General features: G+C 49.7%; 10 protein-coding genes across 10 annotated transcripts; 4 read left to right on the top strand and 6 right to left on the bottom strand.

Moving 5' to 3' along the window:
• Positions 1-2,090: 2,090 nt before the first annotated feature.
• On the bottom strand, positions 2,091-2,917 carry CCOS01_05293 (uncharacterized protein; the record flags this gene model as incomplete). The annotated part of the gene is made up of 5 exons (XM_060453473.1): positions 2,091-2,199; positions 2,257-2,309; positions 2,493-2,721; positions 2,786-2,844; positions 2,903-2,917. The coding sequence occupies 5 exons, from the start codon at positions 2,915-2,917 to the stop codon at positions 2,091-2,093; spliced, it is 465 nt and encodes a 154-aa protein (XP_060315245.1).
• On the top strand, positions 2,320-2,877 carry CCOS01_05294 (uncharacterized protein; the record flags this gene model as incomplete). The annotated part of the gene is made up of 4 exons (XM_060453474.1): positions 2,320-2,323; positions 2,518-2,537; positions 2,595-2,731; positions 2,796-2,877. 4 exons carry the CDS (start codon positions 2,320-2,322, stop codon positions 2,875-2,877), a joined length of 243 nt encoding a protein of 80 aa, XP_060315246.1.
• Positions 2,918-4,424: 1,507 nt separating the features above from the next.
• CCOS01_05292 (alpha-L-arabinofuranosidase B) lies at positions 4,425-5,945 on the bottom strand (the record flags this gene model as incomplete). Its single annotated transcript, XM_060453472.1, has 1 exon — positions 4,425-5,945. One exon carries the CDS (start codon positions 5,943-5,945, stop codon positions 4,425-4,427), a length of 1,521 nt encoding a protein of 506 aa, XP_060315244.1.
• A 2,142-nt stretch (positions 5,946-8,087) lies between these two features.
• CCOS01_05291 (uncharacterized protein) lies at positions 8,088-9,263 on the bottom strand (the record flags this gene model as incomplete). The annotated part of the gene is made up of 1 exon (XM_060453471.1): positions 8,088-9,263. One exon carries the CDS (start codon positions 9,261-9,263, stop codon positions 8,088-8,090), a length of 1,176 nt encoding a protein of 391 aa, XP_060315243.1.
• A 1,026-nt stretch (positions 9,264-10,289) lies between these two features.
• Positions 10,290-11,021, bottom strand: CCOS01_05290 (acetyltransferase; the record flags this gene model as incomplete). The annotated part of the gene is made up of 1 exon (XM_060453470.1): positions 10,290-11,021. The coding sequence occupies one exon, from the start codon at positions 11,019-11,021 to the stop codon at positions 10,290-10,292; it is 732 nt and encodes a 243-aa protein (XP_060315242.1).
• Positions 11,022-13,946: 2,925 nt separating this feature from the next.
• CCOS01_05289 (uncharacterized protein) lies at positions 13,947-15,320 on the top strand (the record flags this gene model as incomplete). The annotated part of the gene is made up of 1 exon (XM_060453469.1): positions 13,947-15,320. The coding sequence occupies one exon, from the start codon at positions 13,947-13,949 to the stop codon at positions 15,318-15,320; it is 1,374 nt and encodes a 457-aa protein (XP_060315241.1).
• A 921-nt stretch (positions 15,321-16,241) lies between these two features.
• On the top strand, positions 16,242-16,748 carry CCOS01_05288 (uncharacterized protein; the record flags this gene model as incomplete). Its single annotated transcript, XM_060453468.1, has 1 exon — positions 16,242-16,748. One exon carries the CDS (start codon positions 16,242-16,244, stop codon positions 16,746-16,748), a length of 507 nt encoding a protein of 168 aa, XP_060315240.1.
• A 1,272-nt stretch (positions 16,749-18,020) lies between these two features.
• On the bottom strand, positions 18,021-18,503 carry CCOS01_05287 (uncharacterized protein; the record flags this gene model as incomplete). Its single annotated transcript, XM_060453467.1, has 1 exon — positions 18,021-18,503. The coding sequence occupies one exon, from the start codon at positions 18,501-18,503 to the stop codon at positions 18,021-18,023; it is 483 nt and encodes a 160-aa protein (XP_060315239.1).
• Positions 18,504-21,195: 2,692 nt separating this feature from the next.
• CCOS01_05286 (uncharacterized protein) lies at positions 21,196-23,664 on the top strand (the record flags this gene model as incomplete). The annotated part of the gene is made up of 3 exons (XM_060453466.1): positions 21,196-22,535; positions 22,749-23,511; positions 23,563-23,664. 3 exons carry the CDS (start codon positions 21,196-21,198, stop codon positions 23,662-23,664), a joined length of 2,205 nt encoding a protein of 734 aa, XP_060315238.1.
• Positions 23,665-23,764: 100 nt separating this feature from the next.
• Positions 23,765-27,176, bottom strand: CCOS01_05285 (glycosyl hydrolase family 18; the record flags this gene model as incomplete). Its single annotated transcript, XM_060453465.1, has 7 exons — positions 23,765-24,916; positions 24,980-25,149; positions 25,221-25,827; positions 25,884-26,314; positions 26,376-26,489; positions 26,542-26,659; positions 26,733-27,176. Coding segments are annotated over 7 exons (3,036 nt in total), but the record flags the coding sequence as incomplete, so codon positions are not given.
• Positions 27,177-27,465: the final 289 nt, after the last annotated feature.

Raw genomic sequence — 27,465 nt, 5'->3', positions numbered from 1 at the left:
GATAATAAACGGAACTTAGAGTATAGCCCGGAGGCCTAAATAAATAAAATAAAACTTTTTTTAGCCTAAAGGCTTAAACTTTTAAAATAACCTTATTTTATAAAGTATATATATATAAAAATAAGACCTAGGCTTATACTTATTATTTAAATTCTTAGTTTACGAAGTACGCGATTATTAAGATTATAGTATTATTAATAAAGAGGGTAAGTATATATATTAAGAACTATATTTTATATATTTTAAAGTTTATAAAGCTAAAAGTAATAGGGGTAGTAGGGGGTGCGGGAAGTAAAATAACCGTTAGGTTAATAACTTAGGGTATAAGAGTAGGTAGCGTAATAGGGGGCTAGTTATAAATAATTATAATAAATATAATTAATAATATAAGTATATTTAAAGGAGGGGGCGGGGGGCGTATAAAGAGGAAATCCTTTATATAGAACCCGATATAGTTCTTATATATTTTTTTATTATTTTTTATATAATAAACGATAACGCAGAGCTTATTAATATTTTATTAAAACTATAGTTAGGAATACGTTTCTTAGTAATAAAAAAGGATAATATACTTATAAAAAAGGAAGCGCTACTTATAATAGCTTTAATAAGGGCTTAGGTTATTAATTATAAAATAATTAGTATATTAATATACTCTTTAGCTAAACGGCTATTAAAGTAGTACGTATACTAGCTACTATTTTTTATAAAATAATAATTACTATTTTTAAAGTTAGTATATTAGAGGGCTATTTTAAAATAGGGTAAGTATTAAACCTCCCGTTTTTTAAAAACCTCTTTTTTAAGTTTTTTAAGGACTAAGTATATATTAAATAGGCTTAGAATAATAAAAAGAACTATACTTATTATAGGGGGTACTTTTATTTTTTAATATTCTTTTTTATTTCTTATTATTTTTTTAAAAAGAGCTAGTTTTACGTTTTTTAAATTTTAAAATAATATTAAATATAAACTTTTAAAATAATAATATACGATATATTTTTTTTAAAAAGCTTATTATTTAAATTAGTTTTATTTTTATTTTTAAGCTCTAAGGGGGGGATAAGTAAAAGCTCGTTAGAGCTCTTATTATTACTATTTATTTTATTATTACCCTTATTACGATTATTAAAGAGAGCTTTAAACTTAATAAAGTTCTTAGTATTTTAATTAATAATTTTAATATTTTTTTAATTAAAAAGGGAGAGCTTAGTAGCTAGGCTTTAGTAAATAAGTAAGAGGTTACAGAGGGGGGTAATAATTTAAAAAGGCTCGTTAATATTATTACTTATTTAAATTCTTAATAAATTATATAATACGTATATAAGAAGTATTATAAAAATTACGCAAAACTTATTATTATTTTTAAATATATTAAATATTTATATTTAAAATAAAATTAATAAACGATTTAATAGTATAGGTGCGCGTACGTAGTAAACGGGGGTATATATAGTAATTATAAAAGGGTTAAAAAAAAAAAATAATAACTAAGTAACGTTATAAGAATTTAAATATACGTAAAGTAGCTAAGTAACCTTACCCTTAGTAATTTATATATTAGAAGTAATAGAATATACGCTATTCTAGGTTAAGATTCTATTTATTTTAAATAAAGGGATATATTTATAATAAACGTAGTTTAAAAGATACGTATCCCTTATATTTTTTTTTTATTTATATTTAACTAAATTAGGCTTTTATAAAGGTATTTAGAAGTTCTATTTTAGGTATAATAGCTCCCTAATAGTCGTAATTAGGGGGTATATTACGTAATAAGAATAGTAACTATATTTTACGAAGTACCCGTTACGTACTAAATTATATATCTATTTTAGATATCGTATATATAGACCTTTTACTTTTATTTATTTCTATTTTAATATATTAAGCTACTTTTACTATACTCCGTATACCTATTGCTGCGTGCTATAACTCGTAATAGTTAATATGTGGAGTATACAAGGGCATACGGTTCCAGTTCCTTTATAGAAGGAATAGATGCGGTAGTTGTTCAGCTGGTGTTTCCAGTTCTCCTGCAGCATGTCCGAATAGAGTGATCCTGATGTAACTGCCTCCATCAGATCATTCTAGTGCGAATTTGTGATGAAGTTGATGACTCTGGCGCACTTCGCTCCGTATGACACAAGTGTCTCGTTCCCTCCTCCATGAGGAGTAGCGAAAAAGGCAAGCCCGCGCCTTGTTCTGTGTCAGTGTTATGAACTTGAAGCCAACAAGCAGCTTACGGTAACTTACGTGTAATCTTTGATGGGGTTGTATTGTGGATTATTGTGGGCATTCACAAGAGCCTAGCGTGCCATGAGTAGGTCAATAACGAAAGATCAGGGCACTTGTAGATTCGCTAATTACCTGTCGGACCAATATGCCACCTAGGCTATGAGCAACGAATATGAGAGGCCGCTGCGCACACTAATTGCCCACATTATTCTGAGCATAAGTGAACACAAACATTATTTTTGGACGTAACAAACCTGATCTCGCTCTACCTCAATACAGTTCAGAAGTTCCGTAGCTTCGTGAGTCAGGCGTTGCTTTGTGCTGGCCAGAACAGGGACAGAGTCGTATTTGTATAGGAGTACTCTCGCGTTTGGCATATCATTAGGGAGGTCGTCTCGGAGCCAGAGTCGACCATTTTTGGTCCACGTGCGAATGGAATGGGCAGCCCCTCCGAAGGGATTGAGGCCATGGACTGCGACGATGCTGAGATCGAGTAAGAAACAAAATATCATTCCAAATACAAAACACGAGAACCAGTGACACTAACTCGATTATAGGCTTCTCATCGCCACTGAGGCCAGTGCCTGGGGCTATTTCGGAAAAAGGCTATTGCGAAAGTTAGAAAAAGTCAAGCAGTGACATCAATAACAATAATTTGGTCTACAGCGGTAATTACCATGATGATGTTTACGCGAATGATTATCGTGGGTTGAACAAAAGCTGCGCAAACGTGTCTCCAGCAAGCGATCGTCTCAGGCCTCTGGGAGGGGTTGGGCCGACTTATCAGACGGAAGCAACAGGTCCCAGTCTTTGGACCTCTGTGATCGGACTTGCTACTGCTTATTAGTCTGAAAGCCCATGTCTAACTGCTACCGGCACCACAATTGAAAATGCTTTTCTAGGTGGCATGTAGGTGGCTGGTGGCTGAGTGAATGATTTGCACCACCATCTCGCTGCCACGACAATCAACCGCCCTGTATGCATCACATGAACCAATCGCAAGGGCCGAATTAAGACACCACTGGAAGACTTGGAAGCGGTATTCATTGTGATTGGATGATTCAGGAATTGCTATCAGTGACCTTCGCAAAGCTGAAAATGTGTGACAAGCCGCAGCAAGCCCGGTTGCCTCTTTGCATGAGCGGCTGAGACACTGCGAGAAAGGCTTCGGAGCTGAAGGACTAGCAGCCTTCATTTCTATTCTTCCCCGTTTTCGTGTCATAAAATCCAATGAGCGGACACAAATACCTGATTGGATTTGTGCGTGTCTCTGATCTTTCATGCGCTCATTATGCATAGCAACAACTCGTGTCCTCGAGAGCTGAAATTGGTTATCACCTAATTGTTGAGAACAATCAGTATTATATGGTTGAATGGTGTTGCGACGACAGATACCCACAATATCAAAAAGCAGTAAGGCTAGTATTGGATCGTTGGCTCGCCTGCTACTCTATGCAAGTATATCGTACTAGCCCCCGGATGGAATACAGGTGGCAAGCCCCAAAGACTGAAGCCCTCATGGCTCTAAGAAGCCTGATTTGGTTCTTTCCAAGTTCATCGTGGAAGCCAGCTTCAATTCGAAGGTAGTCAATTACCCCGTCCGCAAGGGCTTACAACCTTCCCGCCCCTGATGCGACTTGCCTAAGGTAGATCCAGAAATCAGGAGTGCTTATTGTAAAGAATTGATAGCAATGAAACATAAGTGTATAATACAGCCGATTGAGGTGACTATTGCACAGGTGTCTCTTGCTTCTTTTGCTGAGTTAAAGCATGATGCTCCAAGAACCATGTGTGGAAGGGCGATGCCAAGCTCAGTCTCTATTTTGAGTAAATCACTCACAAGAGCGGACCATGTTGACAGACAGTTACAAGTATGACAATTCCTTTATACCATTATAGCTCTTATTTAAGAAGATGGTGTCAGCTAAGTGATCCTGATCTACCTAGTACACGGGAACCCCTGTACTCTTGACCTAAGTCATGCATCACTCATACGCGAGGTGGTTTAATATGTGATCAGTTTTACTTGAGCCCAAAGGGGACAACTGCTTGCATTAAAGACTATCAAGAATCATTCAGATGAGACCCCGAGGGCTTGCAACATCAGTGAGCACGTGCGATTTCCCCTCTCGTCCCCCCAACAAGGTTATCCCGTATTTCTCATCCCATCATCGAACGCCCTTGGATTAAGCAAAGCCAGTAGCAATAACCCAGCTCACGTCCGCGTTGAAGGAAGTAGCAGAGTCAAAAGTGTGAACACCGCCGTTCCTCGCAGCGTATCCCAGGTTGTTGTAGTGACGGAAGTAGGTGGTAGGGTAGCTCCACGCACGGAACGAGCTGCCGGTGCCGCTGATTCCAGACTGCGTGCAGAAGGTAGCATCCTCCTTGAACTGCTTGGTGCCATCGTTGGCGTTGACGGCCAGCTCAAAGTTGTAGTGGCGGATGAAGCTGCCCGGCGTGTCCTTGGACTCGAATGAGTAGCACCCGCTGTTGCCGAGGCCGGTGCGGACGGTCCAGCTGGCCTGCTGCTTCAGGGCCGTGGTGCTGGACGAGGTGACGACCTGGGTGTTGACGGTCGAGCCGGTGTGCGCGAGGTAGCGGTCGGTGTAGCCGGAAGTCGTGGCGCGCAGGGAGATGGAGTTGCCGACGGTGAGGGCGGTACCGCTGTTCAGGGAAGTGGTGGCGTACTTTGCCGCGACAATGTTGGCCTGGACAGAGTTCTCCGTCGCGTCGGAGGGGTAGCCCGAGGTCATGACGCCCTCGTAAAAGGTGCCCTGGGCGCTGACGCTGTTGTCGCCGCCGATGCCGAGGATGATGGCGCCCTCCTTGCTCATGGGGTTGTAGCCCGACGCGTTAGGCCGCACGCCGCTGTAGTACGTGGTCAAGCCTCCCGAGGCGGCGTTGGCGCCGCGGAGGGCCCAGAGGTTGGGACCGCCCTTGACGACGGCGGTGAAGAAGCGGTCCGTGATGGACGGGTCGCCCGCGTTGTTCTTGGGGTTGACGCCGGAGAAGAGGCCGTTCTCGAGATCCGCCATCAACCAGGGTCCGCTGCCGGCACCAGTGCCCCAGCCGGTGCTGTCGCCAAAGTAGATGGCCTCCATGTGGCCGTTGCCCGTGTCGGTGCTGCTGGTCTCGGCGTTGCCGTAGTCGAAGCAGCAGCCGCCGTTGTAGTGAGTTCCGTCGAGGACGGCGTACATGCCCTCGGACACGTCGCCGATGGCGGTGCCGACGGCGGCGTTGTTGCGGTAGCCGGTGCCGGGGGAGATGAAGACGCCGTAGGCCTTTTGGCCGTTGAGAGTGACGGGGGCGCCGATGGCACTGGCGAGGTTGTCGTTCCCGTTAACGTCGGGGCCGCTGAAGGCGCCGCCGGGGGCTTGGGTCAGGTGGTTGCCCTTGCCGGACTGGTCGTAGATGACCGAGATGAGGCAGGTCGTTCCGGAGCAGAAGGTGTCCTGAGCGGCCGCGTTGGCGACGCCGCCGGCGGAGAGGGGCGCAATGTTGGTCGTGGCACCGTCGGAGCCGCGCTTCACCTGATAGAGGGAGCCGGTGTAGGCGCTGTAGAGGGCGCGGGTGGTGCTGTGGGCGGCGATGCAGGGGTTGCCGCCGGAGGCGTAGATGTCACAGGGACCGGCGGAGACGAGGGAGCCTGTGGCCACGAGGGCGAGGCCGAGGGTGTAGCCGCGCTCGCGGATTGGCTTGGACAACATGGCGAAGAAGGAGGGACGACCTTGGATTTGCTGACGGAGAACGGGAGGGGAGTTGTCACTGACGAGGGGAATGCCTGTGAGATCCTGGGGAGACAACTCTCATGATCCGACGACTCGGGGTCATCGTGTGTCTTTTAAACACCGTGAGGTGCTTCACGATGGCACGTTCCTTGTGATCCATCTTCATCTCGTTTCGTTGACAATGTCTGTGATATTGGATGAAGGGTCGCACGAGAACCCCAAGCGCCAAGAATTCCCTCCAATGAGCAGAGAGCGCATGTCAAATGCCGCGCTATTACGACCTTCCGAACTGGTGTTATACGTGCGCTTCAAGTCGTAGTGGGATCCGATGGCATGCGTCTGGGTCGTTTCTCCGATGAAGACTCTGGTGCTGGCGGGCAGCGGGGAGGGTGGCCAGATTGGTTCTAGAGTGCGGGGGAATAGTGCGGATGACCGGCACTGGAGAGTGGTAAGTCTAGAAATGAAGCGATGGACCGATGGAGAGGCATATGGTGCGGCTGTCCGGTAAAGGTCAGAGCGACATCTCTTCTCCCAAGTCCTGCGCGGTAGACGTCAGGGGGAGGGGGCTTGATGGAATCGTGGTATAATCGGAGCTAGTAAAGGTAAGCATTTGCCCAGTCACATTAGTTGCGGGACATCAACAACCTCCCCGGAACGTTCGACCTGCTTTAGTCTCTGATCTTGGCTTTTGCTTGGCTCTTGCGTCCCGCTCCGCGTCCTCCACACGCGCCTCGGCATCAGGTACCAAGCCCTCAACTGCCATTCATCTTTGCGGCAGTCGTTTTGAAGGTCCAGATGTCATCCATGACCCCGGTCTCCCGATCATGTTGCCAAGTTGATGCCAAGTGAGTAGGTCAATGTGCCCCAGAAACTTGTAAAGTCTTGGCTTGGGGAAAGAAGAAAGGCCGCGCGGACAAACCCCAGAACCCCAGATGCGACCCCAGACTCAGAGACAGGGGTGGAAAAAGACAAGACGAACCATTTTACCCCGCCGTCGGCCCGTATTCTGGGCAGGGGTTAGGTTCACGTGAGCTCCCTCCCTTGTATGTTTAGCTCACGCTACCTGACGTGTCTAACCTGGAAGCATCTGAAAGTTGGAGCGTTTATTTCACGAACCAAGGAACCCCTCGGTGTTTCCAGCGTGTCCTTGACGCACCAAAGAGGCTTGTTAATAAGCGCTTCCTGGAGAAGCGCAACGGTTCCAAGCGAGCCAACGAACGATCAGTTTTTTGCGACTTGGAGTGACAGATCATGAAGCTATTGACCTTCCTTGCGTCAACGGCTTTCTCGGTAGGATTGATGGATGGTTTCTAGTAGTGGAGAAGGATCACTTAGACTGATCCCCATGCCCACGTCCCGGCGCCATGGGGCGAATGCCGAGGGGCTCCTTACCCCGCGTCCGTTAAGCTATCCAATAACCTCACATCGCAACTTTGATCACTAGACTACGTAGCCGCTACTGTTCCCATGTCTCACCATTGAGCAGCATCATTCAGAATTCTTGCTGCCTAGTGACAAATTGGCAATCGTAGAGAGCAATGCAAACGTTTAGATTCAAGCGTGAGATCGGCAAGAGAAGCACGACGGAATATGATGGGACGAGGCCAGTGATGCCATGCGCTGAGCTATGCCTGCGCTGATCTCCCGTCTGAATGTTCTTGGCAGGAGCCGAGCCAATCATAGACGCAGTGAGAAGATTTCGACAGCTGAAATCCAGCAAAGCGTTGGCGAGACCACCCTTTCGACAAGTTTACTGAACTAGGGACCCGGGAAGGATCGAAAAGACCCGTTTGAATATGCGCTCCATCTCAAGTCTGTAGCATTGCCATCCGCAGTGGGTAAAGGATGCAGGTTGCATCAGAGTATCATTGAACAACCAGTTACCAGGAACACGTACCGCCCCGAGGACAGGTTCTAGTGTCGCTTAGCAGACATTGAAGTCACAGAAGATTTCCTTTAATGATCTAGGTTCTATCATGTTCTTCGGGCCAGACCTCTCGATGCCTTGGGGTAAAGCTACTGAAACATGCTGCTCTTGACAACAGTTCATGCCCTTACCCGCCTCTACGGATGCTCTCTATTGGTTTATCGCCCCTGACCCTTGACCCTTGACCCCATATCTCAGAACGTAGTCCAGCCTTGAGGTCTCTTCGCCCGTGCCTCTCCGTACCTCAACCAAAACGCCGCCGACTCCACTGAAGCCATCCAACACAGGGCCGTCAATATCTGTCTCCTCCGTCCTGTCCTCCAGCTCTCATTCTGGAGAAGCCAGCGCTCGATCAGGCAACCAACGCCTTGCACCATGAACACAGTCCACAGGCCCACAGCCTGTACCCACGCATACTCGTCCAGTGTCAAGACGACCCCGCACCAGGCATGCCAAACTCCGCTGAGACTAAAAGCCGCGAGGACACCGGCGGCCTTGCCGGCATCTTTCCCAAACAGACGTGTGAAGAGGGCTCTGGCGGGAACGTACCCTAGGTGTTGAAGGAATGGCTGTGCCCCATGGTGCCAATGAATGGCCCAGAAGCTAGAGAAGCTATCTGCTGCCCACGGCTGGAAGAAGAGCTTGTTGGGGCAGTGGGGATGGAAGATGAAGTGAATGCCCTCTAGTCCATACTGAATAGCAAGCAGGCCACACATGACCTTTAGTTCCGTAACGGGGAATAGATATGTCAGAGGGACCACGAGCAGCGGACCGTAGGTCCAGGCCGCGCTTTTTGGGATGCTCTTTCGCTTCGATTCATCCACGGCGATATTGAAAGACGCATACCTAGTCTCCGACCCAAGCCGCCAGACATACGAAGCAACAGACCTCCAGCTCGTCAGTCCGTAGACCACTTCCTCTTTCCCATCCTGTGGGACAGGCGGCTTCCTCGCTCGCGCGATTGTCAAGTCCCAGCACTTGCACGCGTAGAAAAACGTGGGTATGCGCAGGCAGACCTGGGCAATCACGTCGTCAGTCGGCATGAGCAGCGGGAGCGCCATGACGTAGGCGCCCGCTGCCAGGCCCGTCGCCCGCGTCACGAAGACCGCATGCTCTTTGGGGAAGAATCGAAAGGGCTCGAGGCCACGTCCCTTCTTCCGTGCGAGGCGCGCTTGGAGTCTCCAGTCTTCGATGGCGGTGAGAGCAAGGCCGATGAGGGAGGTGAAGTAGAGGACGATGCTCGTGGTGAGGTGAATGAGGAACGATGTGCTCGGGTTGGTGATGAATTCGGAGTTGTATAAGGAGCCAGTTGTCAGAATAGCCGATCCTAGGAAAATGACAATGTACCAAGCCAGCATGTCCCCCATCATGAAATTCCGGAGAAAAGAAATGAGCGAAAGTGCATGAAGTTGAAGATCCCGTTCTGGTCACATCAATGACGCGGGTCTCGTCAAGTAAATAACAGGTGGCTAAGTGCGTTACTTTAGGCGGCCAAGTGTAAGCGCTAGCGACTATTATGATAGTACTACACGCGTTAGAAGGGTATACTCTCTACTACGATATCTAGCAAGGATGAAGGCGGTAATTTGAACAGGCCAGAGGTTCCACAACATTGTACCTGACGGAGAATTGGATGTTAGGATGATGAGGTAGCGAGGAAGTTAAATATCTACATGGGTGTAGCCGAGTTCTGGTATTACTCAGTACAAGTATTTTGGCGTCTATCGAACATTCTGGCATGAGCTTTTCTGACGAGCTGTTCAAGTTCCAATGTACTTACTCAACGTTAAGTTCAGTTTCAACTTTTATCGGAACCAAGCTCCCGAGGATTTCAACTTTACAAAACACTCGTCATGGTAGTTTTCACATGGTAGATCAGTGGGTTCAAGATTGATAAGGGGCGGGCAGTTTTACACGTCTCAACGGCTGAGCCCTATCTCATCAACTACAGAATATCGTCAGTAAAATGATTTGTATATATTTAGAGTACGGAAGAACAAAACGTTGCTTCGAGCCTGTTCCTGCTATATTGTTATATTAAGTTCCGTAATGGAAGGAATTTGAAGAAAGTTTGGTTGGAAATTGTTGTGCACACGCCATTTCGCAATTGATAGGATAATTAGCATTTTGGGTAGAATTGATAGCACGCACTGAGATAGCTGAATGGCTTTATGCAATATAACTGAGTTGTCTGCGTCCTTGAGACTTGACTATCAACAATAGCAGAGGACTACTTGAGCTCATCTTCGCGTCTTTGGAGCAACAGCACCAGAGTTGAGGTGTTTGTTTGTTTTGCCGCAGCTGGTGTGTCATTTTCAGGTCCAATATCACACACAACATGATACATTCAGCTTACGAACATGCTTCCATTGTCATGGAAATGCGTTCGGCAGAAATTATATTCTTACAGAGCGAAGCATATAACGAAACGTATATGTCCCCCAACCAAGTTCGCCGCCTGTCCCTACTGGTGCCCACTCAGCAAGATCATAGTCACTCTTCCCAACCTCTTGGAACCCAGCCTTTTCGTAAAGTTTGTAACTTGAGGGCGAGGCATGAACCCAGCATGCAAGATTCTGTGAGTCGACTTCCTCAAGTCCATGCTGAACCAGCCTGGTCCCGATGCCCCGACCTTGGAAATCGGGATGCGTCGCCAAGGCTTGCAGAATCATGTACTTGCTCCCTCCCATGTGTCGAGATTCCCATGAAGTCATCTCTTTGTGCATGATCCCACCCAACACTCGCGCAGGGTCTCGAGGAGCATCATCGGCAGGGCGTGCTTTCTCCTTGCGATGGTTTGGATCAGAGGGTGCCTCAGAGGACTTGTTCTCCTCCAGGTTCTTCCGTTCTAGTTCCTTCGCAACCCAACACGACCAGCCGAGGATGTTTCCATTCCCCTCGACTGCTTTGAAGATCTTGGTAGTAGAGGGGTTCGATAGCCAGTGAAGGATCGACTTGCGCATAAGGTTTTGGTGGGCGCCTTCTTCACGACCCACAAGCATTAAGTTCGAAAACGGGTCGGATGTGAACGCGGCAGTATGGATCGTGACGAGGTCATCGATGTCACTGGGTTCCACCGCACATATTGATACGTTGTATTGGGGTTCTTTAGAATCTTGATCGCTCATGGTGGTAAAAGCTCCGTGCTCCAGTGGTATGAGAAACTCAGCGAGGGTAGTATCCAGTGTGTACATCCAACAGTCGAATTCAAAAGCGTGCAGTTGGGAAAAAAAGAAGGTCAAGATGCGGGGTAGCTGTGCAGTAGGTAGCAGGCTCAACGCGAAGAACCCCGGTCACATAAGCCCTGAGGTAGAATCATGCCATTCAAGATTAGAACCAATGTACCTATTTATCTGTTGATAAATGCAAGATTCAAGTCGCCTCACTCGCATAACATTCAGCACAGTCTGAAATCTGAGGATCATCAACAATGCGTTCATTGTATCCCTTGAACTCCTGATCCTTTTTCAAGCAACCATTTCGTGGAACTTATGACAGCTTTACAGGGCCTTCGGAGTTGACGCAGACCTAATCGGATAAGCTCGCTGTGTCGCTCAGGTATATTCTGATATGCCAGCGTACTCTGCACTCGACTTTTTCCACACTCGAGCTAGTGATAGCAGCAAATGCCACTGAAAATTTAGCTTGATCGCAGAGAGATGCTTCAGGGCATAAAAGGGGGTTTCCCGTAGTACTGAAATATTCATCTCTTGGTGGGTTGAGGGGAAGCGTGATCGCAGCAAGCGATTTGTAACGAGAGGAGACAAGAGCCTTTCTGCATGTGTTCACTGGAAATATGACAACTCCATATGATTTCATAATCGGGCCTGGCTTCTCTTCGAACCACTGCCATTGGTTTCCTGTCTTCAGTTTGCAACTTTACACAAGGTTTGGTGCTAGATTATCGGGCCGACGTGACTATCAATAACTAAAGTGAGTACGCTTGGCAAAATTTGTCACTGTCAAAACCAGCCCACCGGGAGTGTCGTGCAGTCGTGACAGTTGTGGCAAGTTCCGCGAAATGTTCAAGCCTACCAGGGTCTGCAAGTCGAATCAACTTGACAACTAGAATAGCCTGACAATGGCACATGCTGCGAAGTCCTAGCCTCGCGCGATGTAATGAAAGAAGCCCATCGTGATGTTCCCGAGGCTAAGAACAACCATCAATCGTCAACCCCGACCTACCTAGAGAGGAGGCATCGAGAGAAGTCATCCGTTCTCAACAGCAGACTTGCTCAGATGATTAGTGAGCCGATAGGTCAAGTATATCATCATTGCTGCCACCAAAAAACATAATTGAGGTTTGGCGTTACCTAATAGAGGGACTTGGTCAGCGAAAACAAAGGGGCTTGTGGGGTCATCGAGCATGAATGATGCAGAAGACCGAACCTTGAACTTGTTAATGTGCATTTGCCTCTGGGCTACTGCAGGAACCGGTAGCGTAAATTGATTCTCAAAAGATCTGGTGAAGCCTGGTCGGACCATACGTTCATTGTTACACTGCACCGAAGAAAAAGGAGAAAAACTAGCAATGGTACCTGACCAGAATTGCCAAAAATATAGATAGCGTGGTGGCTTGCCATGCAACTACGATGAATCTGGTCTAGCTTCGGTCAACATCAACACAGCTGGACAAGCTACCTTACTCGATGAAAGGAACCAGCTGCTATTGTGGCAGCTTCCACAGACCATTGAATCCGAGTCGTCATCCCGATTTCCGAGGGCTTCTGTTGCACGGTCGCTGACGCGTGTTCATCACTGGGACGACGACGGCCCGTCGAGCATCAAAGCCACAAGAAGACCCCGACTCTTGGCTTCGCTGGGCGCAATCGGCAGCCAGCTCGCCGTGCACGCTGACATGCTTGGCACGGATGCCAATACCTCGGATTCTGCACAAACAATGTTTACTTGCTGTCACTTAACGCGGGCAAACAACGAACATGGGCCTTCACGTTGCGGCCGCAAGCCCAACATATAGCCTAAAGCTCAGCAACGCGCATAGATAGGCGGCTGCGAAAAGCCGTTTTAGGATTTTGAGGGTAGTTTATCGCCTTGACCGGTCAGAGTTACGCGGAGTCTCATCGTCGAGAAGTGGATGTGTGCATAATCGTATCTGCACCGTTTAGGTAGAGCAGGCGAGACTCACAAGTGACTCCACCCTCTCTCGCGGTTGATCTGATGATTCCCACCTTTGCACTCAGTCGGCCATTCTCCTCATAGAACCTCAGCTCACCTGAAAGATGCTAATTGATGCAGCGTCTGTCTAACGGCTAGCTAATGGGGTCATATCATGCTCGGTCAACCTAGACTAAGTCTAGCTTACAGGAACAAGGATCAAAGCGCTACAGGAGATCCCGAGTTACCCGCTCTGGCGTTTTCGGGACGAATTGGGACAAAGCCATCCATTTAGAGCCGCTTCATAGTTGGTTCAATCAATGAATCAGGGATAGGGCAACAAAGGAAAAGTTTCCAGATCCCAATAGAGCAACTCTTGAAACATTCCACTTTCTTTGTGGGATCGACATACCCGCTGCCCCAGACTGCCGTTACTCGCGAATCGCGAACGCAGTAAGCGGGACGGTGCTTCAGGAGAGTGACGATGTGGACCTCACTTACACTGGCCTTTCTCGACTCCGGTCAAGTTGCCGACACTATGGATTGGACTGCACGGAGATCGGTCTCACCGTTCACTAAGAGCTCTGACCTCTGGTAACCTGAACTACGGATACGATGGACCACACTTCTGGGAGGTGCTCAGAGCTTGTACGAGGCGCCAGTCGGCCAACGGGTGCCGCAATACGCTCCAAAGAAGAAATGTCAGCTCAATGTGGTCTAAACCCGCGATGTCAAAATACGCCGCCACATATGATCGCAACAACGGTATATAACCAGCACTCTTCTCCAGGCTCATTTTGTTATTCTCTCTTCATCCCAGCAGCTTCGATCACTTCTCACCTTGAGCATCACATTCTCTTCTGAGCCAGAGTATCTCCTTCAACAACATTCATTCAAAGTTTCTGCTTCCAGCTCAACGCGAGCCTCGTATCATCAACATGCGTTACTCCTTGAACATCATCGCCCTCGCGGCTCTCGCGTCGGCCGCGCCCACCACCACCGCGCCCATGGACTTCGATGCCATCATCGGTGCCGCTGCACCCACCCTGACTGGACCTCCTGCCCTGGCCACTGGCCAGACTGGCGTCTACGACGCGGCTGCTGCATCTTCATCCGCCGCCGCCGCTGTCACCGGTGTCGCTTCCGCCAGTGCCACTCAGTCCGTCGCGGCTCGTGGCCTCGACAAGCGCACTTTCTGCTTCTTTGGCTTCTGCTGGGGATCTCCTTCCACCACTTCGTCCGCCAAGACTACTTCGATCTGCACTACTTCCACCACTCCCGCTGCCGTGACCACTCCCAAGACTACCGCTCCTGTCACAACTTCGGCCGTGACCACTGCCACTGCCGCCACCATCACCACTGCTCCTACCGCGCCTTCGACCTGCACCCCGGTTAGCTGGACCAACACCTTCGCGTTCACTACTGCTTCTGGTTGCGCTGAGCCTTTCGAGGTCGGCACTTACTGCGGATTCATCAACCCTGAGGACCCTTGCGCTGTCCAGCCCGATGGATACGGTACTCAGGTCCAGCCCGACACCGTCGAGGCTTTCCAGTCTTTCGCCCAGTTCCACAAGGAGGCTCAGTCGGCCGCCAACCCTTCCGGATACGCCAACACCTTCAAGGACCTGAGCGCCGCCGTCAACGCCAACAGCTACCTCGGCCTCTACACCCTCAAGAGCTACGACGTCGCCGCCTGCGCTGCCAAGTGTGACGCCACCAACCTGTGCACCGGTATCAACATCTACGTTGAGCGTGACCCCTCCATCAACCCCTCCGGCTGCTCTTGCACCAACCCTGCCTCCATCTCCAACTACAAGTGCACTCTCTGGGGCTCCGGCGTCGACAAGGCTGCTGCTGTCAACACTGGCCAGACTCGTGATGGCTTCCAGGTCGTGATCACCGGCTCCAACGGCTACGAGAAGACCAACACCACCACTCCCACCACTCCCTCTGGCTGGACTAACCCCCAGGGCTGCGGCGGTGTCGTCCACTCTCACCCCAGCACCTGCATGGGACAGAAGTTCTTCCCCGGTCCCTTTGATGCCAGCCTCTGCGCTACCTACGCCGCTGCCCAGAACGTCCAGAACTCCAAGTCTGTCGGCCTCGGCTCCTGGGCCAGCTTCCTCGGCTACAGCCCTCTGAAGTGCAACTTCTTCAACGCCTTCATGGTCAAGCAAAACGGTATCGCTAAGGGTACCTACTGCAGTCTCTTCACTCAGCAGTACAATCCTTCTGCTGCTTCTTACACTCCTTCTTTCTCCGCTGGCTTCTCCTGGAGCATTGAGAGCTCCTGGTCCTTCTGCTCCAAATAAGCGGGGTTTCCGACAGATTCGCCTGTTATTCACTCATTAATCTAGAACATGGTGTCGGTTGTAGACTTTGCATAGTCCGGATTGTTAGTCACTACGTTCGTTGATACTGTACATTTGAAGGTCATGGCAACTAGAGTGGGGGATTTCTATCACATATTTAATTTAATTAACCTTCGTTCTGCAAATCTGTCTCACTCTTGGTCCGCAATGTGCGACTAGCTTTGGGGACAAGCAAGACTCACCAGCAAAAGCCTGTTCAATTTCTCACATCAGAGTGAACTAACTTTAGGCACCAAACTGAAAGCAGTATGTGTATGAGTCTCTTAGCACGACACTCAATTACGTAGATAAAGGCACAACACGCTCTGGTGATATAACAGGGAGAGTAGAGCCCCCTACCTTCAACAAAAAGTGTCTCGAGTGTCACACGACGCGGGGTTCATTGAAGCGGATCGACATGCAAGTTTCTAGACAATCATTTCTATATGCACCCTATCTAGTGTGACCGGCAGACCGATTGCAATCAACACTTCAATATTCTCTTACCACGTAATACAGAATCCGTCGCGTAACGAAAGATCGTATCATAGAATCCGCAATGATACGTAACTCTCTTTGACGGAAATTGGAAGACCTTCCATTGAGCATGAGCAATCCTCGTGTACTCCCAGGTCTCATCGACCAGATTAATACTCGATGAGTATGTCCAAGACGAACACTTCCTGCAAAACTGCGAGAATTAAACCTTCAATCTTCTTCTATAGCATTTTGGCTCATTGCAGTCAATAAATTTGAGCTCTTGGTACGACTCAATACCAACCTGCCAATCCTGCTGACTTGGCCCCTGGGCCTGCCGCGGCACTGCTGACGACATGGGTGAACACTCACCTTGGATTCACCCTCATTAATGTCGGAACCTTTATGCCCGTAGCCTTCATCATCAAAGAAGCCATTCCCGAGAAACCTATCGCGGAAATTTGGGTGACCGTGGTGACGGGAGCAGGAGGCGATCTCAAGGATGCTGGCGGCGTCTTTCCTGATGTTGCCATTTGGGACGACAATGGCAACAGAATAGGACGATACCGCACCAAGCTAGGTGACAAGAGAGCCCAGAGCAGCGAGCGAACCGTCAAGATACCGAATAATGAGAACAACGGGCAGATATCCGATCCCCAATATGCCATGTTGAGTCACGATACCGACGCAACATGCATTGCGATGGTCCAAGTTTCCAACGGCCGACTCAGTGGGACGGTCAATGCAGACACTGGATACAAATGTGACCAAGGATGGTACTACAGCCAACGGAAGTTCAAGTGTGATAACCTCATGACCAAGTGTGTATGGATGGACTTAGATCACTCCCATCCCAACTTCAACGCTATGAGTTTTCACCTCAGAGACATACTGCCTTCGCCTGACAAGTAGAGATTGTAAAATAGCGAGTTGTGCTACCTGTGTAAAAGCACACCTCGGTACTCTTTTTGGTGGCATCTCATACCAGACGGCGTTTTCCCATTCTTCTACCCACTCTTGAAGTACAACAAGGACACCGTCAATCCGAAACTAGAAGGCAAAGATGAAAATTCTACCGAAGCCCTGGATCGCTTCAAGTATCATAAGGACGTATACAAACAACAGGGTGAATCGGAAGGGAGTATCGAACGAAGAGAACTCGTTCTACACGCTTGAGCAAGAGACAAGGCTCGGACATGGATCCTGACAACCAGGTCTTGACTGGAATACCGGGTCAGACGGCCCGGGAGGTCTGCGAACACCCCAACTCAGTCGGGTATGACATTGTCTCGTTCGTCGATAGGAAAAACTGCGATCTCACAAAAGGGAATTTCTACGATCTTTGTGCCGGTAGCATCACGACTAATTGCTTCGACGTCAATAATACGACTGTCATTGGAGCTTAGGGTCTCACAGGGAGGAGCAGAAACACCTCCAAAAGGCAAATCGCAAAGCTTTACAAAACACGAGCTCACTGGAAATGAATGTTCGTACATGTTATTTTTGGGCTTTCCGTCAACTTGTGAAGCGTTGTGGGCATTCTTGGGTGATATGGAAAGATATGCGTTTCTAGTTGGATGTTACCATACCCAGTTGAACAAAATCTGAGTCATACACACGCTTACCACTTGTCCATGTCACTAGATGTCTGATTCAGGAAGACATGGAGGTTAGAGATCACGCAAACTCGTATGCATGTAATAGGGGTACACTCCGGCAGCAGCTTGGGACTCGGAGCAAGTATACATGCCCATCCTCCTGCTGTCTATCCGTTCCCACCTTCCTCTTCCGGCAATCGAGCCGGCACGGAGATCGAAACCCTCACAGTTCTCCCCACCTCTCGGCTGTCGGGCCTCGCCCTGGCGGACGAGTTCCTCAAAGTATTGTACGTGACGAGCAGCATTGGTACCTGTTTGACATCAATGGCCCGCGATAATTGCTCAATAGTGACTGAAACGAAGGAAGAGGTAAAGCAAGGTAGCGAGTGTCCAACGAGATCGAACTAAGGTAGGTATCACGAGTTTGCGGGCGGTGCAGTCAGTTGGCCTCTCTAGAACGCATAGTATCGTTCAAGGGCGAGCGATTCGAGAGTTAACGAGCTTCATCGCAAGTGCATAAGCCAATTTTGGTGGTTGGATATTCTCTATATGGCGACTGTCATGAACGTGGTTACTCCCGCATGGTCTAAAACAAAGCGATTGGATTCGTTGAGTTGGCAGTCCGTTGCTGCGCCACGTCCCAATGTTCCATAACGCAAGTCCCGTTGAATCTGAAAACGTCCACCACGGCAAACGGCTGCCCTCCACCCACGAGATCCATGCGGTAGTGAATAAATGCGATGTTGTCCTGGAAGTTCTTGTTCATGATTGTGTAGTTGACCGTGTTCGGGGAAATGAAAGGCTCGAGGACGGCAAGAGAGTTCGCGCGGCCGGAGAGAGCGCCAGGGTTGTGCTGGATGTAGTCCTCGGCGACGTGGTTCAGGAGGGCCTTGGTTGCGTTTCTTTCTTCGTAGAAGGCTTGCATGAATTCTCCGAGAATGACCTTTTGCTGCTCTGGTGTTGCCGGACGAGGAGGGCAGTACGGCGCGGAGCCTTGACGCGGGGCGAGCGCACTTGTTGTCCAGGCGAGGGCGCTGACGCCGAGAGCGAGTAATGAAGATGTACGCATCGTGCTGTGTTTTTGTGTGTTGCGATCTTTTGACGTGTTTTGTTTTTCCGTGTGGTAGATGCGTAGAGCGATGTCTTCGAGGGCGTCGATCGGAATGATCTTATACACGAGGCGGACTGCAGAGGAAAGAAATGCCGATAATCAGATAGATTAAATGGCTCTTGGTAGGAGAAATAGCAGGTTGCAACACTGATAGGAGTTCATCCAAACTGCGCCATGTGCCTCAATGCTAAGAAACTCTATTACTATAGACCCTTGTTGATCCCTGCTCAATACCATTGGCAAGGACCAGAACTGGGAAGTCGCAGTCGGATTGGGGAATGACCAATGGTTGAGTGAGCGTTTTACTCATGACATCCTATTTGTAAAGCCGACGGGATTACTTGGATTTCGAATACTCAGTGTCATTCTGGTGCTGCCTCGAAGGAAACGATTATCTTGAGAGAACATCGACCCCTCAATCGCTCAGAACTCAGAATTGTGTTGCAATAGTGTCCGATCGTATACTTCAATCCTGCAAGATTGACTATTCGAACGATCTGAAGTGCAACAGACGAAGCATGAGCTCGATTCTGGAAGCATTAAAGAATGGGGTCCCCTGGTGACGATCCTCAGCCCATCGGCACAGTGCCGAGCAAGGCCCGCGGTAGCGCATGGTTTCTAGGTTTCGGGAGTGGATACCGAGGCAGATGTTCCTGGACTAAGTCATCTATATCTTTCTTGACACCGGTTGACTAATCTGATGTGATGACAAAAAGTGCGGGAAACTGGCATCAAATTGATTCCGATAGGCGGTGTTCGCACCTATATCGAGACCGCAGAGAAATCCTACCTCACTAAAGGTACCCAGTAAACAAAGCTGCATGCATATGACACTAAGACGGCCCAAGTCCTAACGTGGGCTATCTGCAACATGCATGAAGACCACATCACCAACATCGCCGGGATTCTCATTGTCAGAATATCACAAAGCAAAACCCAAAAGGGCGTCCCGAAAGCTACTCACGCGCGGTTGTGACTCGAAATATGTCGACTGGCTCCGCGACGGCCACTTTCGAAACATAGGCAAGGAGCAATGAGACATAGACGCTTCCCACGCCGAGAGCGCCCAAGACGAACACCAGATCGGAACACTTGACCGCAGCTGTGCCATACGCACAAGAGAACTGGCTGTAACTATCACCGCGGTGGAATTTCCAACTTCCGACTCTTTTATTGCGATTGTGAACCAGCTCCGGGTCATTTAAGTCTCCACTCCGGTTCTCGAGTCAGCACCGGCGTTTGCAACGTGACCGGGCCTGAGCACGCAGCCATTGACACGGCATCTTAAAGGCCGAAACGAGTCAACAGAAGCAGGCAGTCGCTCGATAGCTCGTTTCAGGGGCTTCCGTCTTGTGAAAGTAGAGTGACATATTGCTAAATACTAAGCAAACCGTATATCGAATCGTGTCTTTAGCTGATGAAGACATTCTCTGACGGGCTGACGGCGCATGGATGGGAGGAAAGCCAGTTCTCGACGCCTTCGACGTCTTTCTTCCGAGAAATTCATGAAACATATCAGCCGATCAATGCTCAGTACCTTACTACTGACTTATCAGCATTGAATGATTATAGAAACACTCACCGTTGTCCTCTGAATTGCCCAAAAGCTCGTCGAGCAGGTTAGAGCGACTCTCTATATGCTCATCCCAGAAGGCACTGGTCAAAGGGCTTGGCATCACTGCACTGTTAATCAATCCGATTAAGCATTTATTTGAGGCCCAACGTTCAGTTGAGGCCCAAGAAGGAATGATGCACGAAAGTGGCCGAACTTGGAGTGAACTAGGAAACTTGGATCTGACCCCCGCAAGCATCAGGAGACGTCATGCATCGAATGTTTTCTAGGTCTCAATTACTGTTTCCAGATTGATTGACGAGTCCAGCTTCTCTTGTAAACAGAGGATATTGTTCGCATGTGCTGGCAGGAATTCATTCTGAGGCTGGTGTGCGACGATTTCGTCATCTGGTCTTGGTGTTGGTGAAGCTGAAGGCATTGTGTAAGTGAGAATGAACAGATCCATTTTGTACGACAATGCTGGCTGCCCCTCCCTTCGGAATTGAAAGCGCATGTTTGGGCTTAGCCTGGCCAGGTTTCCTTGCAACATTGATCTCGAATTGGATGCGATTAGTCTCGCAGCATCTATGAGGTAGGACGTAAGGGATGAATGTGACCGTTTTCCTGTAAGGGGTGACATGCTGGTGACTACACCTGTCTGCTCTTGGCATTCCAGAAAGAAGTTCTCCCGGCAAAACTCAATAAAGAGCAATGATTTTGCTGCTTCGCTCATCTGAAATTCATTGAAGGACTATCCGGCTCCGAATTCCGCAATATCCGAGCGGCCTGATTTAGCTTCCGCTTGGGGCTGAACTATTGATGTGACGGCGGTGGGATCTACGACAGCGACAACTAAGCTAACCATATATGTTCATTGAGACAAACGCGATAAGTTACCAACAACGCGTCTGTTCTAATCATGAAAGGGGTGAGCCACAACCCTTGGGCGATACTCTGGAACGCAGCGCTGGCATACAAGGGATGAACACTCCCTCGGAGGAAATCTCTCAAAACCTCACCCAAAGCCTTTTCTCTTTCCCAATGGGGATCCTTTCTAAAGGCCGCTTGAATCGCAAGTCTACACACAATAACCACATCATGGGCATAATCGGAGGGTACCCGAAACGGCGCTTCGGCCGCTTCGGCCGCTTCGCCAATGCAGCTGCAGTGGGCGTCTTTTTCCTATTCTTGTGGATATTCCGTGAGCAGCTGGGCCTCGATCGTGTCGGCATGGATTCGAGCATGGTGCCATGGATTCCGCGATTGGCCCATCAGGACATCTTTGACTTCGAGCCGGTCAATTCAGACGTCATCCGGGGGGTTTGCGACAGGACAGAGTGGGATGCAGGGAAGGCGATGCAAGTTGTGTTCACATGCGACAACAATGTCGGTGGGATTGGAAACATTCGTAACTCGATCTTGAACTGTGTGCGATACACGATGCTGGCTGGAGGCTCATTGGTCATGCCGCGCATCTTCAAGCGCAACGACTCGGACATCTCTCACATCCGGACGGGGCGGCGGCAGGAGATGGAGTACCTCTTCGACAGGCAACACTTCATCGACTCGCTGCACCTCTCGTGCCCACAGTTGCGCCTCTACAACGACACCGACGAGGTCTACGAATCCCTTGGACCAGCGCGAACATGGTCTCTCGGCCTCTTCCCAGAATCCCTCGTCGATGAGGAGCACATCGCCAGCACGGGCATCGAGCGCCCACAAAAGTGGCGGTCGCAACTATACCGGTGGCTGGAAGACATCAACAACACCACCGACGCCGCGCCGACCGGACGCCTCACAGAGGGCCCGATGATGGTGGACCTCGGCCGGTCGTACCTCACGTACCCGATCCACAGCGACGGCGAGGTCTTCGCAAACACCTTTGGCACCATCCTGGAGTTCCGCGGGGATGTCCGGCAGCTCGCGAGCGCCACGATCCTCAGCATCAACAAACGTTTCTTCGGCGCGCACTTGCGCACCGAGAAGGATGCTCTAGACAACTGGAATCCAGCGGACCCGACGTGGGAGTGGTCCGAGTACAGCAAGCAGACGAACGCATTCTTTGACCAGGCGAGTCGGGCGGGTCTATCAGTCATGTACGTCGCGTCTGGAAATGAGACACAGGTGGCAATGCTCGAGGAAGACGCTGTGCCGCGCGGGGTGCGGGTCGTGACGAAGCAGGACCTGCTGACGGGGAAGAACCGCAAGAGGCTAGATGCGTTGACGTGGGACCAGAAAGGAATGATTGACTTTCTGGTCATGTTGGGAGCGGCGCAGTTTGGAGGCGTGGGACATTCGAGTTTTGCATGGAACGTCGCGCTGAAGAGGCATCTCTTTTCCAAGGAGATTCCCAAGGAGAAGGACTCGTTCTTGAAGGGGCCGCAGATGCTCAGTGACGATATGAGTCAGATTTATGGCGTGCCGGGGAAATATCCCGAGTATGCGTCTTGTTTGTGGCCATGATATTTTTGCAGGTAAGGTGTTAGTCGAAAGAAAATGACTATTTACTGTTCACCCTTGGATGAAGCTGTATTCTCACATTACCTAAGCGCCAGCATGTCCACAAACAGGAGGCCAGGGGGAGACGTTTTGATCATCATCCTGGAGGCTTACTAAGCTGCAGGATGCGCGGGGTTTCTTGAGTGAACAAGCACTCTCTCCCGATCACTCTTTTACACCACCCATCACCCGGATGCCAAGACGAATGCCAAGATGGAGGCTATTCCGGACCCCAGAGATCTCCCACCGGACCCACGCCTTCCGGGCCAACAGCCTCGATATTCCCGTGACAACATCATCACCTCTCTTGCGAATTTCTACCAAAGTCTGCCGCACATCGACCCCTCTCTAGTTCGTCGCGCGCCGTCGGGGGGTTGGCCAGAAATTACCCCTGAGTCGCTCGCGGCCTCGGGAATGACACATCTGAACGAGCGAGTGGTAGACTTAATCAAGCATCTACCCTACATTGATGGCAACCCCCTTTGGATCACTCCGGAAACGTTCCCCATCAACTACCTTACCGCCGTGTCTTTGATACCAGCCGTTGGAGTGTTCAAGCCCAAATGGCTGCATGCTCTGTCCCACGACCTTCAGTCGTTTGAAGACTTTCCAGCTTGGGTGATCGCCCTCACTATGAGTGTCAACAGGGACGGTGACATATGGATACTAGACACGATGGATGGCACAGTGACCAAGTACATCATCACGGGCGCTGTTTACCCCGAACCGGCAGGGAGATATGAAAAGGGCGACCCTAGGATGTGGAGAGAGACACTGTGCGATGATATTACTCTTTCACTGGAAGCGTGGCTAGAAGAAATCATCGACAAGTACAAGACATTTCAGTACTTTGGCCTTCCCCGTTATGACCACCCAGGTGTCCTGTCGCAAGGCCACTGGGCCGAAGAAACAAAAGTAAGCTGCCGCGCACCTAGTTTCGATGAAACCGACTAACTTTTCTACAAGGCACTTCGAGAAATTGTGGTCGAAAACGGGTGGCCAGAAGACTACAATGGCGAGGAGGGCCGCAGGCAACTAGCGGAATGGTTGAAGAAGGCAGCAATCTAGTGTAAGGATCAATCAAGCAGCATAGGCAGGTTGCGAGAAGAGGTACGAACAGCAGAGTTTGTCAAGTTGTATTAGAATCTACAGTCAAGATCTAAGCATATCAGATACCAGTATACATAGGAATATCAGAGTCAAATGACCGTCCAGGTTGGCTCGGAGGAACGGCTTGGACGACGCTGTGTTCATGGACGGATGTTGCCTCAGGTGCCGGCGCTTCCGCGGGCGAGTTAGCCGCCCTCTCAGCCTTGTCCCTGAACTTTCTAGCGACATCCTTCAGCTTCTCAATCTCTCGTGAGCAACTACTATCTGTGCACTCATCGAAGCCAAGGTGATCGCGCAGCTCCTCTGGAGTTGCCACCCTGGTAGAGTTAACGCCCTCCACCACTAAGCCTGCTGGCTCAACCCAACGCTTCTGTGCCGGACCATTCGGCCAGGTAGCTCTCAGAGCTGCCTCTGCGGCGTGCGTATCAAAATATTCATCCTCGTTGAGGAGAGCGTAGCCGGGGTGCTTCACTCCGTTGATCGTCGGCACACAGATATTGTCCGCGATACCATAATCGTCAGAGTCATCAGGGAGACCATCAAAGTCGAGCTCCCAAACGAGACGTGAAAGTGCCACCTTTGTCAAATGCCACTCGATGGGCACTCGGGCATCTGGGTTGATGACGGTGGTGGTCTGATGCATATCACTGGCCACAGGCGGCTGACGGCACTTGTCGAAGATCTTTCCGGCTTCTCGGTTGTCGACCAGGTCGAGATAGCGAACCATCTGTCCATCTACCGAGGGTGGCTTTGCACTGAGCAATCTCCGTACCTCTGTATCACTATCCTTGATCATGGAGGTGAGCAAGCTGTACCCATCGTTCACAGGTGCCATGACCGCTGGCGGGTATTCGTCTGGAGAGCATCCGTTAGGCGCATTGATGACGGGATCCCAGAGGGCTGTCGACCGCTGTTGGTTGAAGACTCCTGTGATTGGGCGTTTCTTGTCGTCGATCTTGCGGTAAGGGCAGGTGATGGTCTTGTACTGGGGGTAGTTGTCCACAATGGACTTGTAGTTCTTGCAAGCCTCCGGATAGACGCCCCCATTACCATTGCAAGGAATCTTGTAGCCGTTGCCTGGAAGCTTGCTCGTCGAGACGACAATTTCACTGGTTCGATGAGATGTCATGTAACGCTTTTGTCTCTTGCAGGGTCTCCCATCATCCGCACGCTTGGCGTTTGAAGGACACGAAGAGGTCTTTGCCGGTGACTGTGGAATATTAGCATTTGGCTGCGTGTGAGAACCAAAAGAAAGATGGTGAAAGAAACATACATGAGTAGACTTTGGCGGTCGTGACACTGTCTTGGATGGCTTGTTGAACGAAACGGAGTGTTCCTTGCCGAAAACCTTGAATACCGCTTTGCCTTCTTTCTCAATGCCATCGGTACAAAGTTGAATCAGGGCTGGAGTCGCGGCGATCTCGGCAATATCCAGAATTTCGCCTAGAATCAGTCAGATTAAAATGCCAAATGCAGGGGCGAAATGAAAGAGTCATGGAAGTCGTGGAACATACCAATGATCGGGATCGCAGCCTCAATCAACTCCAAGGGTGCTAAGAGAGCAGGAATAGCGAGTCGACAGAAAGCCTTGGCTGCAATGTCGAGAGCTGCTTGTTCAGCCGCTTCTTCGGCCAACTCCTCGGCCTTTTCTTTGGCTTCCTCCTCTAGCTCTTCTTTCGTTGGAGCTGATTCAAAGCCCTTGCAGCAGTAACTCTGAATACCACCAGTGCACGTCTGGTCGCCATTCTTGCTGTGGTTGTTCGTATCCTGGAGGACCTCGGTCTCTTCATCATCACAGCCACCCATGCATGACAGACCTAAACCGCGATAGCCGCGCCACTTGCAAGTGCCCATAGTCGTGCCGTCATCGCAACAGAGCGTGCGATACTTATTCTTGTCGCAGCGATCACTGGTTGAGAGCATGCCGGGCTGCCCATTCATCTGGGTGACCGGATTAGTGCCCTTCTTGCAGCTCGCTCCGCAATCTGTCGTGTAACATGAAACTCCGGCGGCCAGTCCTTGAGCCATTTCCGGGGCGTCTTCTTGCTGACCAGTGGTGACACCGGAAGCGGGAGCCAATCCATTGTCTTCTCCCTGGTCCCTTTGATCCATGGCCCAGACCTAAATCACCGAGTCAGCTTGGCAATTACTTTAGGCAGAATATAAGTATTACTTACCATTGTGCCTCCCAAGCAGCGGGAGTTGGCAAACTTGCGCTTCTGTTCAAAGGTGTCGTCGTCGTCGTACGAGACCCACTGGTTGTCATCCCAGGTAATCCATTTCACCATGGCGTCCTTGTCCCATACGGGCTTTACGCCGTTGTAGTCAATGACACCATTGATCTCTTGCAGGGTCAAGATGCCCGATGCATTCGAACATTGCCCTGCCAAGGCACCACCAGAGAATTGGCACACGCCGTTGGGCTTATTGCAAGAGGGATCAGAAAGCGTGAAGCTGCGTCCGTACCACCCGAGGCCAAGTATGACCTTGGCAGGCTTCACGCCAGCTCTCCATAGGAGATCGAGGCCCATGTCGATCTCAGTAACATTAGTATGAGGTGCAAGGTAAGGTCCGACGAACTTGGACGCAGCGTCCCAAGTTCCGTGCACTTCCAAGTTATGTTAGTCCAAGGTTGAGTAATGTTGTGTTGGAGATTGAGTGAGACTCACAGTCATAAGCCATGAAGTTGAACCAATCGACATCTGCTGCAATAGATGCAAGATCAAAGTGTTGAAGATACCAGTATGACGTCGGCAGCGTCATTGAAATTCCGTAGCGTGAGCCTGGTAGAGGTCAGTCGAGCCGAAATGTCATTAAACTAGATAGGAATCGCACCAAAAGCAGCCCTGAGCTCTTTCGTAAGAAGAGCGTAGTTCTTCTTGTCTGCTGTGACGCCGCCTCTGTCGTCGGCTTGAGGGTACTCCCAGTCAAGATCAACACCGTCGAAACCATACTGCAAGTTCATAGATATCAGTCTTAGGAAACAATCCCTCCAATGACGCTATTCAGACTGGACTGTATCTTACGTGCTCCATGAAGTCAATCAGGCCAGAGATGAACTTCTGCCTGTTACCAGATGTGCTCGTCATGTCGCTGAAGGCTGTCCTGGTAGCTCCGGGGTCGGTGAATGACCATCCACCAACAGAAATCCAGGCCTCTAATCCGGCGTTGTTCTTCTTCAGTGCTGTGAATCGGCTGTAAAGCTTGCCAGTCTCGGTATCCATGGGAGCAATCTGGAAAGTCTGTGGGTCAAAGAATGCAAAAGCAAAGTTGATGTGAGAGAATCCGTTGAGGTTGAGGTCCTCCGGCGAAACTGCTTGGCAACTGCGAGTGTTGGACCATCCCTCATAGTAACCAATTGTGCGCTTAGAGACAGAATTGCCTGAACAGGATGGTCTTGTGACATTTCCACAACCGCCGAAATCCTTTTGGCAGCCTTTACCGCAGAAATCACTTGTAGAACCACAGAACCTGGTTTATTGATCAGAGAATGTATGCTTGATATGGGGTAGTAAAGGTTCATCAATTCTATCACTTACCCAAACTCAGAACAGCAGACACTCAAGGGGCATTCCTGAGAGCCTTCTTTGCCGTATTGTCCACATTGAGCTTTGGCATCACAATTTGATGTGCAATTGCCCTTGCCACACTCTGTTGGAGAGTAGCCGCAAAGCCCATTGGTACCACAGCAAGCCGCATTCTCACATGGAGTGTCTGCATTGCATGTGCCAGTCGGAAGGGCTCGTCCGGTAAGAAGGT

The sequence above is a fragment of the Colletotrichum costaricense genome (assembly GCF_030867565.1).
Source record: "Colletotrichum costaricense strain IMI 309622 chromosome Unknown Scaffold_5.1, whole genome shotgun sequence".
NCBI classification, from domain to species: domain Eukaryota; kingdom Fungi; phylum Ascomycota; class Sordariomycetes; order Glomerellales; family Glomerellaceae; genus Colletotrichum; species Colletotrichum costaricense.
The sequence above is the reverse complement of the archived record's forward strand: the minus strand, read 5'-3'. Positions and strand labels throughout refer to the sequence as shown.